The sequence below is a fragment of the Formica exsecta genome, unplaced genomic scaffold, assembly GCF_003651465.1.
Source record: "Formica exsecta isolate Colony F162 unplaced genomic scaffold, ASM365146v1 scaffold3, whole genome shotgun sequence".
In the NCBI taxonomy this organism is placed as follows: Eukaryota; Metazoa; Arthropoda; class Insecta; order Hymenoptera; family Formicidae; genus Formica; species Formica exsecta.
In genome coordinates, this window is record NW_021850256.1 from 139,727 (window position 1) to 157,657 (window position 17,931).

At 40.5% G+C, this 17,931-nt stretch overlaps 1 protein-coding gene across 1 annotated transcript in view; it reads right to left on the reverse strand.

The window, feature by feature from the left end:
* Positions 1 to 1,672: 1,672 nt before the first annotated feature.
* Positions 1,673 to 17,931, reverse strand: part of LOC115237564 (nucleolar protein 4-like) — a 61,949-nt gene continuing 45,690 nt past the window's right edge. Inside the window, 8 exon segments of the mRNA XM_029810691.1 lie at positions 1,673 to 3,001; positions 3,365 to 3,555; positions 4,038 to 4,115; positions 4,117 to 4,223; positions 8,188 to 8,334; positions 8,659 to 8,859; positions 9,595 to 9,929; positions 16,858 to 17,076. Of these exon segments, the coding sequence (XP_029666551.1) occupies positions 2,835 to 3,001; positions 3,365 to 3,555; positions 4,038 to 4,115; positions 4,117 to 4,223; positions 8,188 to 8,334; positions 8,659 to 8,859; positions 9,595 to 9,929; positions 16,858 to 17,076 (1,445 nt within the window). The 3' untranslated portion in view covers positions 1,673 to 2,834.

Sequence of the window (17,931 nt, forward strand, 5' to 3'; positions counted from 1 at the left end):
ATATATATATATACTCTTTTTTATATCTAGTTACTTAAACAACTTAATTTCTATAATCTGTATATGTACTCCGACAATGTATATAAACTATGTACAAAACAACGACAAAGCGTAGACTTAACAAGCGGAAATTTTCTGTTGAAAATGATATTGGAACTATTGAGAGACAGAGCGAACTATTCGTACAAATATCTCGCTCTTTGTTCTTGCTCTTCGAGATTTGTAACCAATAACATCATTATGATGAAAATCATGTTAGATGACGATATAGTGACGACGATAATAATAAAAATATAATATCGATAATTATCATAGCAGTGTAACAATGTGTTAATGATAATAAGAGAAATAATAGATAAATTCATAATCAGAGATGACATATACAGTTATCACGTAATCCACAAATGGTTGTCAAATGTTATTTATCTTCGTATGATTAGTCAACGAAGAAAATAATTTTACGGTTTTGTTAAAAAAATATCGTCTAAAATGAAAACGAAAAGAAAAAGACGCGATTCTTACATGGTATTATAGGTACATTAACGATAATATTAGTGTTCTTTGGTAACACAGTGATGCGTCCGGAGACCACGAATACGGTTATAACGTATTGTCCGATCGTGACAAGATGGTCCCGAAATTATATTCTTGATCACTACGCTCCTTTGCCTCTGGTCTGACTATATTACGACCACGTTGTACAATTATCGTTAATCAATTAATTAATTAATCAATCTCCTTTGACGAACCCTCTGACGCGTCGCCAATAAAAAAATCCATCTTGTCTTGCAATCTACTTATTATATACACGTGTATCAATGCGCAAACGCATTTCTTTCTATGTACACGTATGACTGTCGTAAAATCTTTTTGAGCTATTTACTTCAAAAATGGCGAAAAGCAACTTTTTTGATAATCTCTCCACGATACATATCTTTCTCTCTCTCACATTATTTTATATTTTATCTAAAGCGCTTTCTGAAAATTTTATGTATTCGCCACTCTCGAAGTGAATAGTGCGATTCACTCGCGCGAATTAATCGCGCTCTCTTGTGAAATATCGACGTTTTTTTGCGTGAGAGTAACTATTTGTATTATATAATTTACGTCATATGTACATAACGACAACAAATAGATTAGCGAAATTAGCTTCTTGTAAGAACACGTGACAGCTTCTTTATCAGCCATCATCAAAACGGTGAATATACTTGTAGTAGAATTATGGAGCTCACGAGCTATTTTTCGAAGCTTACGAATCTGAATAGGAAAAACTGCAAGCGCATCAGCTGACTTTAAAGAAGAAAAAGTTCCGAGACGCTTCTATTTTCGTTAAGAAATATGTACTAACAGTACATGCTTTCGAATGACTTGTCGCCCTGAAGCTTTCCCAACATTTTTCATACATTGGCGCATGTATCCTAATTTATTGCATCATCCTTTAAGCTTATCAGTAATGAAATAAATATATTTCGTAATTCCTCTTTATGCAGACCCTGTTCAAATAGTTTTCTTAAATCTAAAATTAAAAATGCATTATGGCGACGCGCGTAATGAAATATGCATTTCTTACCCATTTTATATTTCTCTCAGAAAGAATTATATTTTTTTATTATATATATATATATATATATATATATGCTAAAATCAAAATTAGTTTTTATAAATACCCTATTTTTTTATTTTATATATATATGTAATTAAAGAAACTAATCTCTTTCTCTCGCTCTTTTTCGGAATTACTTCACAATAAACGAAGATTTCTTTGTTATTTCTTTGTCTCTTTGCACTATTTACATCGAGAATTGCGATTACGTAGAATTTTGAGAAATCGATTCAGAAAAAAATATAAAATGATCTGAAACAGATATATATTTTAGAGAGATCATCATAAGATTTATTTTTTGCCATTTTTGAAATAAGAGGACAAAAATCGTAGCTAAAATTCCGATGAAAGGTTCACGTAACTCTATTTTTCTCTTTAATAAAAATATAAAATGAATAAAAAATGCATATTTCATTACGCGCAGTCGCCACAATACATTTCTAATTCTAGATTTAAGGAAACTATTCGAACATAATATACAGAAAGAGGAATTACGAAATGTTTACTTAATTATTGATAAGCTTAAAGGATGATACGGTGAATTAGGATGCACGCACCAATGTAAGAAAGACGTTGGGAAAGCTTCCGAACAATAAGTCATTTGAAAGCCTGTACTTCTGCTGAAAAGAGCGATCTTTATGCAAATTCATCATAATTAGATTAAAAGCGTAAAAAATATAAATATATACATATAGATATACATATATATGTATGTATTTGTATATATTGTATATAAACTTTATATGTATGTATAACTTTATATTTGGCACTTTTAATCAAATTATGATACATCCGCATAAAGATCATTCTTTTCTAGCAATATGAGCCTTGCATCGCGATTTCAAACTCGACCTTTATCTTTTCGTCAAAGAAATCTCTTTGTCCATTATGAAGTAATTTCGATTAATTTCTCTAATTAATATCAAACTAGTTTATCGTTTAAATATAATTTTGCACTCTCGTTTTGTTAGATCGAATCGATCCGTTTAGCGCAAGTAGATCACTTTGCAACAGAGGGTAAGTTTATAAGAAAAGTCGCATTGCCGACAGAGTACAAACGCCCTTGAAGAACTATCAATGAATCTACGTTGAATCTCCAACGTTACTCTCGATGAGCAAATAGAGCTCGCAGTGTCCATAGCATGTTGGTACATCAATACTCGCATCGCTTTCCCGTCAACTATTGTGATTATGAGCCAAGCGGCTGAGCGCTGGTCATATAAATGTAGCTCTATGGTTGCTGGAGCAACAGTTGCTCCAGCTCGTCAGCGGATCTGAGCAAAAAGGCGGCAGATTCCCGATATCCAGTTATCAGTTGCCTCACCGCGGTCATTTCCGTCGCGTTCAACTTGTGACTTAGCAGTGGCTTCGTGTTCTTCATGCTAAGGTCCGTCGGTCCTGCAAGGATAATGCGAATTTAAAATCAATCGCAATTTAAACGTTGTCATGATTATTCACACACACATCCAAGCATGCACATATTCTATGTTATAAAATAAATTTTAAGTTGTATTATTGAATTCTGGAACGCTATTACACTATCGCAAAAATAGAAGATGACAATCAAAGAAATTTTTGTTTGAATTAATCTATGTAATTAATTTTCGATTAAATATGAGTGGAGGATCTAAAATTTAATATCTAAAAAATAGGAAGTAATAAAAAAAATATTGATTGGCGCTAAATATGGAGGACGGAGGCACATCTCAAGACAATAGCGTGCAAAAGCGAACTTAAAAGGACACCAATAACCAGTATTACTTTGTGTACCGTTGCTCAGTAGGCCCGATGTGAAACTTTGGGTCGGGTAGAGCCCGGCTGAGAGGGTCGGCGGTACCGTTGTAGGCCCGGCGCGCTGGAACGCCTGGCTAAAGTTAGGTCTGTACATGGCTGTCGGTGCACCGCCACTGGCGACACCATTCACCGTCGATGAACTGACTATCGTCGCCTGGCTGAAAAACGCAATGAGAATGAGATGCGCGTTAGCGATAAAGGCTGATTAGCTTCACGTTCCATTAAGGACGTGTGCCCGTTTAATGAGGCGTTCGATGAATTTTTGTGCCATGATCTTTGACCGAAGGCGAAGTCTTATCTAGAACTCGGCGACGGAAATCTTAGCGTCCGATTGCGATAATCGGTTACGGTAATTCAAAGAGAAGTAAGAGAGTTAATCGTAATCACACTGAACGAAAGAACGATAATTTTCTTTAATTTTTTCTTTTTTTTCAATGAGATTCAGTTAATATATAAGTCAACACGAACAGATATTTTGACCCGAGAGAAAAGTTTATTCTTATGTTTTATATCGAATCGGCCTTGATGTTAGTAGGCTGTCAATTAAAAACAGATAAGAGTTCGATTCTACTACGCCGCTAGAGTAAGAAAACGGATTTCATTCGTCTTGCCTTCGTCGTATCTAGTTCATCGTACTGACCTCATGAGACTCTTGTTGTCCGTTGGCGTGAGCAACTTTGACGCGGATGCGAGTGACAGCGGCGTGGAGGAAAGAGAAAGGTGTCAGGGACGTTAGCGATGCCGGGGGGGTGTCCTCTCTCTTACCCGGAAGTGATTTAATCGGCGTGCTTGAGAAGTGCTCCAAACTTGATCGAACGTCCGTTTGCTATAATCGATAAATAATAATATTATTGCAATAAAATATATCATTATAATCTTATCATATATCTTATCTGTAATAATCTCTAATTTATGCATACGATAATATATATATCATATGCAATTCGAAGCTTTAGTTTTTATATTTGGAAATAATACATTAGAATTCATTAAATAAAATAAAATAAAATAATAGTTTATATTGGACGTTTATAATTATTCACAAAACTTGATTGCATACCCAAAAAAATGATTTTCTTTTGCTCTCGATTTTTAGCTTTAATTTTTTATTTAATCTTTGCTAATGCCGAATGAAAATATATTTAGTACGACTATAAGCTATATTTAGTATATTTAGAATATATTTAGTACGATTATAAGCGTAATTTTTTTAGTACTGTGGCTAAATATTGCAATTCCGCCTATTTTTCAAATTAATTCAATTAGATTCGGTTATGCTCTGTCCTTCCAACATCGATGCTTATAAATGACGATATAAAAAAATAAGAACTTGATATTTATAAATCTATCTGTATAAAATATCAAAAAATGCTTTTTGCTTCACTGTCGTAATTAAATTTCGAATATCGAAAAACGATGGCGCATAGAATAACGCCACGACAAATCCGCTATAATACCTGCTGAATTTGACCATGATCGCGAACCAGTTTGTGAACGACTGGTAGATTCTTTTTCCTCATATTTGAGAATAACCAATCGATATCTCGCAAGCACGTGACTAATCACTAAAGCAGCACGAACACTATGGATCGCCTTATGAATTATCGATCATCAACCCCGAGGATCGTCCCGACACAAGCTAATTGAGCCTCGATTATACAGTCTATCCGCTCTCGTTATCAACACGATCCCGATCATCGAACACGATCGTATTCACCGCTATGAGCAACCGAGCGGAATAAAGCGCGCCGGCAGTTTCTTCACTTGAATTTCCTCTTCTGCTTCTTCTCTCGGTCTTCTTAAACTTCTGCGTTCGCGCCCCACCCTGCCTACTGGCGACGTATCGACGAACGATAACAATAACGTCCGCGTTTACTCGAGCGAGATTCAGAAAAGCGAACACGTCGTTCTCGACCGACGGAGGAGAAAGAAAGACAAAACGAATGAGGACGACGAGGAAAAACGGCTTGACACGAGGGAGATACGTTAGGAACAAGAAAAGAAAACGTTCGGATACGTCGGAACGACGAGGTGTGAGTAAGCTCACGAGAGGAAATTAATTCGTGGAAACAAGAAGGAATAGTAAAAGAGAAAGAGAACAAGCATCAAAAGAGAAAGAGGACAAGAAGAGGAGAAGAAGAACTAGAAGAAAACTACGGTGAATGTCGAGAGGTGACAATGTGCGTTTTCACCACAGAAACGGATGACTTGCTTGGCGAAAGAGAAGATCGAATGGAACGCATGCAGAGGGTTGGCGGAGAGTAGGAGGAGGAAGAGAGAAGGTTGAGAAGAAGAAAGCAAGGGGAAGAAGTGCTGAGAGATCGCGGGAAGAGGGTCCGGGCGCGACGAGAGCACAGAGGAATGAAATCTTCAAGCGGCGTAGAACGGATGTAGGGAGGTGTTTTTATGAAAGGCCAGCAGTGTACGTTGACGTCAATTATATAGGTGGCCACGAAGCGCGGATAACCGCTTCGTCCGACGCACACAAACCCCGATATATGTATATGAAAGAGGTCTTCTCCTTAATGGGTTAGGTTTAGGTCGCCGGAGAGGTTATCGGATCTCTCTCTCTCTCTCTCTTTCTCTCTCTGTTCCTCCGTCTCCTTGTCAGCCAGGGATTTTCAAAGTAGATAAATCGGGGCCACGGTAGACAGGGAATCGCGCGCGCGTTTTAGCTTCTCGTTTGCGAGAGGCATGGGTGACGCAAAGAGGGGAGAGAGCGAGGACAGAGTGAGGGAGGGCGACGGTGTCATCGCGACATGTTCGCCAACTGCGAAATCCACGGGAGAAGCGGCGAATAGAATCGCGCGGAAGAAACGTGCGGATAGATGATGGGGAGAAGAGGATTAGGTGCGTCAAGCCGCGCGGTGTATTGTGCGAAATTGGATGGCTCGGACCTATCACCTGCATCTACGCATCTCGTACGCGAGAAACCGTACCGATGGAATTGTTAACTGTATTCCCGCTGTTTCATGCTATCTTATTAGTCTCTGCACGCACGTAATAGATGACGAACATTAAGTTGACCGTATAACGGAGACGCTGTCGTAATTGTTTCCATAACACCGAATCGTTTAATGTTCTTGCCGCGTAGATTAGATGTGACGTCAATAAGAACGATTCGAGAGACTGATCAATGCTTTTCTAGTGAACGATCGATCCAATTTCCATCCGAAAAGCCGCCCGGATATCTTGGCGACAATTTCTCTCGACGATGACTCCCCGAAACACGTAATCTCGATTCGCATAGCTGACGTATCACGAAATCTACGGATATCGTGCGATCGGTGTATTACTTGTTAGGCGCGTGAAAGCGCGCGCCGGTTCCGACGCGCAAAAGTCCGCGACGGCTTTTTCCCCCCCTCCTTCCCTTCCCCGCTGCATCTCGCCGCGCTTTTGCGCCGCGTTTCTCTCCCGAGAATATTTTCAGTTTCCTCCGTTCCGCATACGATCGTTTTTATGAGGCCGAGGTTGCTTACGCCGCCGCCGGCCCTCCGTAGAGCGCGATCTGTATACGCGGGTTGCATCAGAGTGGGAGAGGTGCGCGACCCGCGGGTTATCACTGGCCTGTCTCGCGGTACCTATATCAATCCTAGCTCTCCGTCCACGTATATCTCGCTGCCAGGCATTGCGCAGGAGCTCGTCGAAGTTTCAAGCGTGACAATGTAACACGAGACTTATGTGTTAGCTCGCAATCGAAAATCTCTCCTTTCGTTCATTTTTAATTCTTTATTTTCTCTTTTATCTTATTTACGATAATTTTTTTCGTTCCCCTCGGAATATTTATTTTTCACGTTATTCTAGTTTCTATACATTTAATATATTCTCTCAGATTTATATTATTTATGTTATAATAGAGCGAATACAAATGACTAGATAAATGACAAACTAAAAAGCGAGTTTAGTGAGATGTTTATCTTTAAACAATGATGAGATTCTCTGCATGATGACGAAATTTGCATGCATTAGCATGAAATGGAATAAATGAGTTAAAGGACAATTAGGTAGACGCGTAATCCCTTTCTACGAGGATTGATCGAAATGCCAGCAAACTGGTATGTCTACGTTATTTGTACACGCGCCTACTGCGTGATCCGCATCGCTGGTACACGTTTGTGGATAAAATTGCAATAGTGGAAACATGAGACAGATGATGCTTTTTTATAGTTTAGAATTTTATTTACTTATTTGTTTATTCGATATATATATATATATATTTGCAATTAGATATTATTTATTATTTTTAAAAAAATACTTGGATTGGTTCAAATATTTTTTTATACCACACTATCACGTTTTGATACTACAGCGAGTAATTGGTTTATTTTCTAACAATGATTCACACGTTTGTATCTATCTATGGCGATAAGTTATTACTTTCCACATTAGTTTATGATTCATTAAGCGTGTCGCGAAACATTCGCAAGTGATCTAAAAATCGCTTGATTAATGACTCCTGTGTTCTTTGTACGTCGGTAAGAATGTCCGAAGGTTGCGCACGCGTAGCATCTAATTACGATCAGCCATGCGCGTGCATTATTAGAAGAACGTTCGTAAAGGCACATGCAATTCTCACGGGCCAATGAAAAAGAGCTTTAAAATTATTAATCGGCAATGCGTTTCGGTATCTGTGCTATATCGTCGTCCATACGCCAAAGTCTAGAATGTCTTGCGACACGTAATTATTGCCAAGCTAACGATGTCGAAACGTCTTATTTGCCGGGGGCAACATTGTCGCTTGCGAAGTTTGCGACAGTGTGTCCCTTTCTTCGTGTGTGATTATTACTCACCGTTGCGGCCGGAAGAGTTGGCATAGGCTGCGACACAGGCTCTAGACCGACTCTCATGCGTTTCGCGTTGTCGCTCTCGTTTTCGCAGGCGATTGCCAGAATCTGCTCGGCCTGCACGGAGGTCAAGTGTGCTGGCGTGGGTCTCGCCTAAAAAAAAATACGTACGTCACTCTCACACTCGCTTGTATCGAAGCTTGACTCACGCCGTGAGAATGCCCGAGCTTGCATGAACAAAGTTCGACGCGAGTAATTTCAAGAGGCACATGCATAAGCTTTAATTAATAAAATAACAAACTCTCGAAGATATATCGAAAAACGTAAATGTGAATTTAAAATTTGAAGAGTTGTAGCTTTGAACTTGAAAGCGATACTTTATATATGTATATAGTATCTCGAAACTTGAGAAGAGTTTTAGAAGAGATAATTGGTTTATTATACTTCTTACGATTATAAATGTGATGGAAAACTTACGGTGTCCCAAGGACCCTCTCTGCCGCGTTTGTTCCTCCGACAGCTCTTCAGGTACGTTCGAATCCTTTTCCTAGCCCTTTCGGCGAACTCAGGGAACTGTCTCGTGCAACTGTCGATGATTGCCTGTATCTTCTCCTTGGGTTGCTTCGAGATCGGCACGATACGGTCGAGGTTTTCGTCGACGAACAGCCTCACGAACATCTGCCACGGAACACGACGCAGCGGCAACGTTAGTGGAGTGAATTAAATGGGAGTCTCGCTAACCGCTCAAGAAATTAAGAATTTAGCGGCAGTGGGGCGCGCAACACCGGGACTCTATTAAACTAATTGTAATTAATTAAGAAGCTGGCCGGCGCACCAGCGGCAACCGCCGCGAAACGCTACGACCGCTTGGCTTTCACGAGGAAAACAGACGAAAAAAAAGATATATATGAGAAACGGGAAACGAGGGAGAAAACCGAGAGAGAAACGGCATGTGCTGCTCCCCTGTGTGAGCCGGCTCTCGGGGATCGTCGCTCATAAAACTTTACGATAATTAGGATTTTTCGGGAAAGCCCAACGCGCCGCCAATATGCCGACGGCCTTAACTTGTGCGCTCATACTCCGTTGCCGTTCTCTTTTCCCTCTGTATGGTTCTTCCGAGGTATAAACGACGCTTTTCTTGCAATAGTTGCATAAAGTGACCGGTTAAATATACAACTGCGCGTAATTCAGTTACGTTTATTATACATCTTCCGTTCGCCGAGATTGCAACGTACAATATTTGCGATAATGAGGATAATGATGACTCTATTGTTTAATTAAAATTTCAAATTTCGAATTCAATTTTGTCGGGATATTTAGAAATCTTCTTATATAAATTGCTCTGAGGAAGAGGCAATTTTTTTTCGTTAAAATGACTCACGCGTAAAAAAATAAAAGTACAAATATACTTACGTTGAACGCCTTGAGACGTTCCGGATCGTGATGTCTTGGGTCTAGTCCTTCGTCTACATCCATGTCATCATCGTCTTCATCTTCTTTATTGCCACTACTGCTGGTTTCATCGTGGGCGCTTCCCGTCCCCTCGCCGCCGGGCGGACTGGACTCCCGATCGCGATCCGATCGCGAGGGCGTCGCCGACGACGCCGGCGGGGACGTTTTCTTGTAACCCATGGTGTAAGATGCCCACAAGGAAGCCATGTCCTCGCCGCCAACGCCCGCCACGGCGCCTAAACTCGGTACGGTTCCCGCTGGCATGTCCACCAATTCCGAAGAACCGTTTCGGGAATCTGCAAAGGCAAATGTCGCATGACGATTTAGCACGTGTGTCTGCAATCTGGTTTTTTTATAGTTTTTATTAGCGAAGCACGTATGGATATAGGTATAATTAACGTTTTAATAACGGAATAATAATACATGTTATTATTTGAATGTCATTTATTGAAATCTCTCGGCGTTGTTAGTATTATTAGCATCAATAATGATTGTAATATGAACACAACGATATTTTTAATAATTATTACTAATTAATAATGCAAATTTGGTGATAGAAACACTTTGCGTTCGCGATCGGTAATTATCTGGTAAAAGAGAGATCTTCCACCGGGGTAGCGCCGGGAAAATAATAACGTTCTCGTTGAGTGCCCGCCGTGCCATGATGATTAGATCGCTGCCGCGCGCTGTTTCGATTTATGAATAGAGAACGTTGCAGATAGAACAAAAGAAGGGAATACTTTTTTCCTTCCCACGCTATGGTCAGATGAGGAACCAGTCATGTGCGGTCGGATAGATATTCTAGTGGTGAGAGAGAGACAGCGAGAGACTCGTGGGTGGTATTTATCCCGTGAATATAATAAACGCAGTATCGTTCGGGTTGCGTGACGACATTGATTATGAATGATCGACTAACAGGGGTAGCATTTGCGTTATCCGAAATATTGTAGTTTCTCTGGTAGGAATTAATTTGGAGATCAAATAATCTTATTGATTATTAAAAAATACTTGTGTCTTTCAAACAGTTGAAAAAGGTTACATAAATTAATTATGATTAAATTCGATATAAGTTCCTTATAAACAAGAGAATAAATAAAAAATATGTTACTTTTTAAAATAATTATTAAACATACAAATCTGTATCACATATAATAGTCTCCCCTAAATTATAAACAGAGAAGAATCTTTTAATATTTTATTATTATTTTACGTTTCTATGACTCATTAAAATTATCGTACGATAAAATATATATATCGAGAAACTATGTTAGAATGTTATAATTTTATAATTTTGTATTTTTTTCTAACTGGTATTTATATCATATTCTGTTATTTAAATTGAATTACAAATGTTCAGAATTAAATACGCAGCCTTAAAATTCTTATGGAAACCTTAAGAAATAAAAATTTCAACATTCTTTGCGTGATTAAATTTCCGAAACAGACAAGTTTGTGTCGAATCTTATTTCTAGAAGGCAGACTGAAATTTAGTGTCAATTGTGTCGATGACAGTAAGATTGGGGACCGTCATTCGGCCGACTCTTGTATAGACCGTGTTTCTTCTCTACGTTAACAATGGCGACCCGTTTTCAAAATCCGTAATAAGCTCCGATAGCGTGTGCGAAGTGTTAAAAGGCGGTGCGGTCTTCTACCGTCACGATCCCGGGAGAGAACGTACGGTAAAGGCGCTTTCACGAAGAGGATGTCGACGGGGACAGGTACGAGGTCTCTCGTGGCCGGCGAGAGGCTTCATGTACGAAGAGGCGTATGGATTGTCGGTAGGGAGTGCCGCAGGAGAATCGTAAAGAGGCTACGAGCCTCGCGAACTTCTTCCACCTGGGGCTCTCCTTGGTTCCGATTAAAAAAGGGGCAGCCTTGCGGCTTGCCGCTTTACACATTCGCACGATCGATAGAGAACATCGACGACGGGAACGTTCATACAAAGCGGACAGGTCTGCCTTCATTTTCTACACACTACTCAAATTATATTTTTGATGTGCGCGCGTCATGTGTGTATTTTGATCTTTAAATATACAATATATATATTAAAAAAGAGAATTTAGTTACGTCATAAGAAAATGATAGACAAGAAAAAGAATAATATATCTTTTTAATATTAATTTCATCTATATATTTATATTAGATAGAAAATAGATATGTAATAAGTAAAATATTATTTCTACTGCTCATTACAAATGTGTAGGTTGAATATTATAGACACGCTAAAAAGATGACGTAAAATAAGAATCCTTCTGGACGGATGATACGATCGTGTTTGTTTTGCTGATAATCTAGCTCATCTCAGCCAAGCGCACGATCTTAGATCTACTTCTCTCGCGATGTGCGCGAAGTAATCTGCATTCTGGAATCGAATTCTTCCGAGCGTAGTTTCCAAGACGCCACTTCGAGGCGGACGCGTTGCAAGGCAACGTCTTGAAACATTTGCATCGTCGCGGGGCAACTTTCTGCCGGGCGCTTCAACTTCTCCCGCGCGAAGACGCGAGGTCTATCTGGGCGCAGCTATCTCGAGTGAACAAGCGCGCGATTCTGATTTCTCGAGTCGTTCAGCGATCGCAACGTATCTTTCTAGGAGGATTCCGGTAGAACCAGTCAGTAACTGAACGCGCAAACGGACGACCCAGGAAACTGGACCCTCGTCCAGGAGACGTGCTGACGATGCTACACCGTGCGTTTCTATCCCTCCTTCTCTGCCCTCTCTGTCTATCTCTCCTTCCCCGTCTTTCTCTTATTCTCCCCCGGCCCTCTGGAGGTTGCTGCACTTCGATTCTCACACGCACACGCATGCGATACGCGCGTTTACGGAAAAAAGCACATGCGTGCGTGTGTGCATGTGTACACAACACTCTCTAGGAGGATACGGCACTGCGCACACCGAGAGAGAGGATTCCCGGCCTGCGGCGAGATATACACACGTTGGGTATCGCCGGAGACTAGTCTTAGAAGATGGGGAACAGCACGCACATAAGCAAAACGCTAAGGCTAGGCCGGCCCGCGTACACGTCTAGAAAGCCGGTTACCAATCCCAATCCCACACCGCCTAGCACCGTTCCTGAACTCGCCTCTTGGCCGCTGGCCTGAACCTGAAATCAGTCGACGGCGCCCCACCAGCCACTTCGTCCTCCTCGTTCCCTCGACTTCGCGCGCGTTCCCGCAAAGGAAAACTAATACTATGGCCTCTACGACCATACCACAGGCACTTCCTCTTTTTCCAAGCAAGTCTCCGTGCCTGCTGTGCGCCTCGCGCGATGAGCCTCGCGCGTTACAAAATTCGCAGACAAGCTACGTACGCCTACGGGGGCCAGGTATGAAACTGTCTACCGCTCGGATGCCGGCAACGCTGGGATGGTAACGTGCAATTGCGAGGATGATGGACGAAGACGTATTATCTTGTCCCTCATAAATGTCACTGACCATAGTAGGACGTCGCGCATGATGGCATGTGTGTGCGCGTCGATGTGAAAGAGAGAAAATTCGGAAGTTCTGACTCTAATTACGCTTTATACGACGATTAGACCCTTTCTATAAAGTTTTGGATTTTTTAAATTTATTTATTGAATCAATTACTTTGATTCTACTAGTTTAATTTACTAGTTTACTAACTTAGTTAAAGTTTAAAGAAATTTCTATCTGATCTCTTTATATAATAATTTTTTTTAAGAGTTTTCATCGAATTTTTCGAATTTGAATTAATTTGTTTATTAATTTGCTTCACTTCCTTTTCTCTATAGTGACCAATGCAGTGGTAATAATTTATATATATAGATTTTGCGGGTATATTTGAAATATGATTAATAATTTAAAGCTAGATATTTGAAATAAAAGATACGTTATTTATTATATACTGAAAAAGGCAATATTTAAAGAACAAATATTTAAGAGAAGTGTATATGATTATCCTGATGTATATGCGATATATGACGTAGATCCGGAAACGGTTGTTCTTAAGATATTGTGATTTTGTGACATATCGCAAACATATCGCATAATCGCGCCGCGTATGCGCTCGGGGAAAGTTGCGCGTTCGCTGTAAATTATAAATATTACACCGCTGACTTTGCCGCAGGATACATTAAGAGATGAGAAACCAAGATGTCCTCACGGCCATCATTGTCTTTTTTATCAAGATCTCTAAGTGGACGAAGCTTTATCGAAAAATCGATGTATGCAGCTTGAATCTAAAATTATTTTGATAAGACTATTATTTTTCAGTGTACTTCGAAACATTACTTTCTATATTAATATTATTAAAATAGAAAAAAATAACATACAATTTGACTGAAAAAAGGTACATACAATTGAATCAATATAGTTTCTAATATATTGAAGTATATATTATCCGGACAAAATAGGATGTATATAAAATTATAAGAGAGACGGGGAGAGAGAGAGAAAGAGAGTGGGAGAATAAATGACCGCACATTCTTAGCTGAAAATGTAAATCGCGCGAAAGCAAGACTATATTAGAAGATCGCGACTCGGATTAAATCGCGGAGTCGCTCGATTAGCCGACAATCTTTGTCGTTTTTCCCGCTCGAGATCGCGCGGCAGAAGAAGTGGTTTTATCGAGAAATCGATTTGCGAAACGCGTGTCTACGAAGTAGGGTCCGGTGAGAGAAGTCCTGCGCGAGATGCGGGGAATCTGCGCTGGTCATCACGAGGGAGGGAGAGAGGGAGGGACGGACGAGAAGAGGACTATCTATTGTGCAGTGTGTGTATTCACGTATACATATACATACATATATATATATATATATATATATATATATATATATATATATATATATAAAATACACGCATACATACACATATATATCTACTCGTCTCTTCGGCCGATGGCTGGTTCATTACGCAATGACTACGTCCGAGATATAGAAGCCCGCTTCGAAACCAGTTTCAAATAGCTGGCAGGGAGAGGTAGAAGAGGCGTACCGAGACGGAGGGGCATGATGAATTATCCTTCCGCAACCTGGCCTAACTGAACAACAGGCGAATCCCAAGGAACGTGCAGTACTGTGCGGAAACGCTCGGTGCCTCGGAGAACATTGTGCGATTATCGCGACGTTAAGGACGTGTGTAGCAATTAACGTGTATGCCTTTTCGCTGTTCAAGATGTTTCGAGTACGACAAAGCTAAATTAGCAGCGGAAAACGATGATATTATAAGGAAAATTGGGCTATTTTTGGACGTAACTATTTATAGTTCGCGAGATGATAATTTTGATGACGGAACTTTTTAAAATTTTATCTTATATATAAATAATGTGAATTTGGTGAAATTATAAAACTTTAATAAAAATCGAGTTTTATATACAAAGATATGATTTTAGTTTTATGAAATTTTAAGTGATTTTTAATTATATATATATAGGGAAATTATATGTAAAGGAAACGCGCAATATCTTTTCTTATATATACATATACATAACACTCTTATACTATATAATATAATTTTACTGGAAAAAGATTACGTTGCCTCTTGCATTGAAAAAATAGGTAGCCCGGAAAAGCATTAACAATGCGCCGTATGCTACCATAATCCAAAATCATTTTAAGAAATTCACTTGCGATAGCGTAATAGTGCGACTAATGGACTTTTCGCGCGCACACTCTGCAATTTTCGATATTCAACTTTCAATGTCCATCAGCCGACACAATTACCACGTTACATCCGTCGCTTCCATTCACATGACTCGCTTCTTTATTCAACCAGGACACTCGAGCACAAGGTATCAGAGTACGTCTAGAATATACTTTTTCTCCTTCTTCTTATACACACATACACATAGATAATTAGAAATATAACTGATATTTTAAAAGTCTCTGTTTTTTAAAAAATTCTGATAAATAGAAAAACAAATTAAAGGCCAAGAATAAAAAATTGAAGAATTTAGTTTTTTTTTTTTTTAAATAGTTGAGTTTGAACGACGCTTAGACGAGATTACAATTCGTTTGCGAGAAAGCATGCGAATTTCCGCCACACGGACGACGATTACGTAAGGATTAATGAACGAGGATGAAATATAGCTACGCGTACCGCAGACTCCGAGTGGTATCGATACCCGAAGGTATCGGTTGCATTCCTCATCTGGTACACGGCTTTCCGCCCGCACTGATTCATCGCCGGCGGGGGAAGAAGGAGGATTCACGGCATGCTTCACCCCCGTGATTCACCCTGACGTAGATTTCGCCGGAACGCGTGGGTGTGCAACGACGGAGGAGGCGCGCTCGCGCGTGTACGTACGCGCACACGCTCGCGGATACATATATATACATACGAGATGAGACGCGCGTCGAATTTCTCTTTCTACGCCACGGGGTACGTTCTAGGCCGGCGATCTATTAGTCACGTCGCGCGCGACGACAAAACTTTACGAGCTAAATGGCCGGTACACCTTGGCCCCGCGAAACCTGCAATTCACTCCGCCGCGCCGAGCCGGGCTGAGCCGAGTCGGGCCGCGCGAGAAGGACGCAAAACTTGAGCATTAAAGCCCCCGGCAGTGCGCTTACGCCAGGCAGAGCAAGGTTCTTTTCATAAGTAGGATTTCGTCAGTCTAGGCGACATCAATGGGACGTTGGCGTATGTAACTTCGTCGAGTCCTTTCGCGATGAAAAAGAAAGAAAGAAAGACGTCTAGACGTCCCGTAATGGATTCCGTTAAACGTCTCGTCTGTCGATATATTCTTTGAGGCGAATTCTCTTCCACCCACCTCCAAAGTCGTGATCGACATCGCGCTTAGTCCCACCACGATATCAACGGGTTATCGTACACACTAGATGCGCGAAGAACAGTAAACAATTTTGAATCCTGGAATATATGATCTCATAGTAAAAATTTGCAAAAGCTAAGATAAAAATAAAATTAATTTGAGAAATCTGTTTCAAGTACTATTACTAAAATACTAGTAAATATTAATAAAAATTCTATTATACTACTACTAGAAAAATAGTTTTAGGATAGTCTTTATTTAGAAGTCGTCAAGATCTTTTTTTATTGTAGAATCAAGAAGAATTTTGAATTCTTTTATTATATGTTCTTCTCCCATTAAAAGTCATAAGGATAATCTATAAAAGAATAACTTAGAACATTGAGAATATTATTTGCTTCTAATGTTTGCGATTCGCGAATATATTCGCATGCGATTTAAAATATCGCGATATCCGATAGTGCTATATGTATATCCCGCTTGGTGAAGTAGGGTGTTACCTGTGAGTGTGGAGTTGTTAATGGTGTTGTTTGCCGTGGAAATAGCTGATTGGCTGGTGACAGGTGTGCCAACGGTGGTAGCTGTGGTAGTCGAAGAGTTATTTGGCGAGAGGGCGTTTGCCTGTGCCTGGACCTGTGCCTGCGCCTGAAGATTATAATTCCATGCGAGCAGCATCAACTTCAGCTTATCCGGGTCTTTCATAAGCGAGCCTGCCGAAACTAAAAGTACCAATCGATTTGAAAGGAGTTAAAAAAACATCATGTATTAAGTAAAAAACGATTGCGCGTGCACGGTGCAAAGCTCGCGTTGGCCAAGCTCTCTTTCTTGCCAACGGTAGTCCTTGCTTATAACAGAGTATAGTCATACATCCGGACACGATTTCATATCGCGAACGAGTCGCGACATTCGTCATCCATCTCTAGCAAGCCTCATGCGCGCCGGAGGCTATTATCACTTATCAGCTATCTGAGCTCACGAAGCGACTCCAGCCGAGCGAGAAGCGCCGAATAAATTAGACTTATAAAACAACAACATCGTCGACTCGATTTAATCGGCGCTTAATAACGCAACAGGTTTAATTACCCGAAACTAATAAATCGGCCGGCTTCGTAGCTCGATCGTCACAGCTGGCGGCGAACTCGTACACGCTGGTTACGATTATTAATCGATCGGGTAATTTACACAGGCTCTGACAAAAACACGAACCCGCGGCCGCGGGTGAATGAGACTACGATTAACTCTTTGCCAAAGTATGCGCTCATAATTTATCCTCGGACACGATCGAGCCGGCGAAGGGAGGTCGTTTTACTTATTGATCGGCGTCGCGGTCGAATTCGACGGCGCGATTAATGACGTTTCGTCGATGGTTCGCTTCGCGAGATATCTATCGGGAAGCCGGCGAGTTCTACGAGCCAGTTTTAACGTCATACGCGCCATGACTCGTCGCGAAGCATCGGCAAAATGATATCTTAGAACGGACCATGACATGTGCCTTTTCGCCTTCTTTCCGCTCGCGAAGATTGCATCTCATCAAGTAAAACGACAAGCAATAACGCGACCCGAGCAATGGAAAT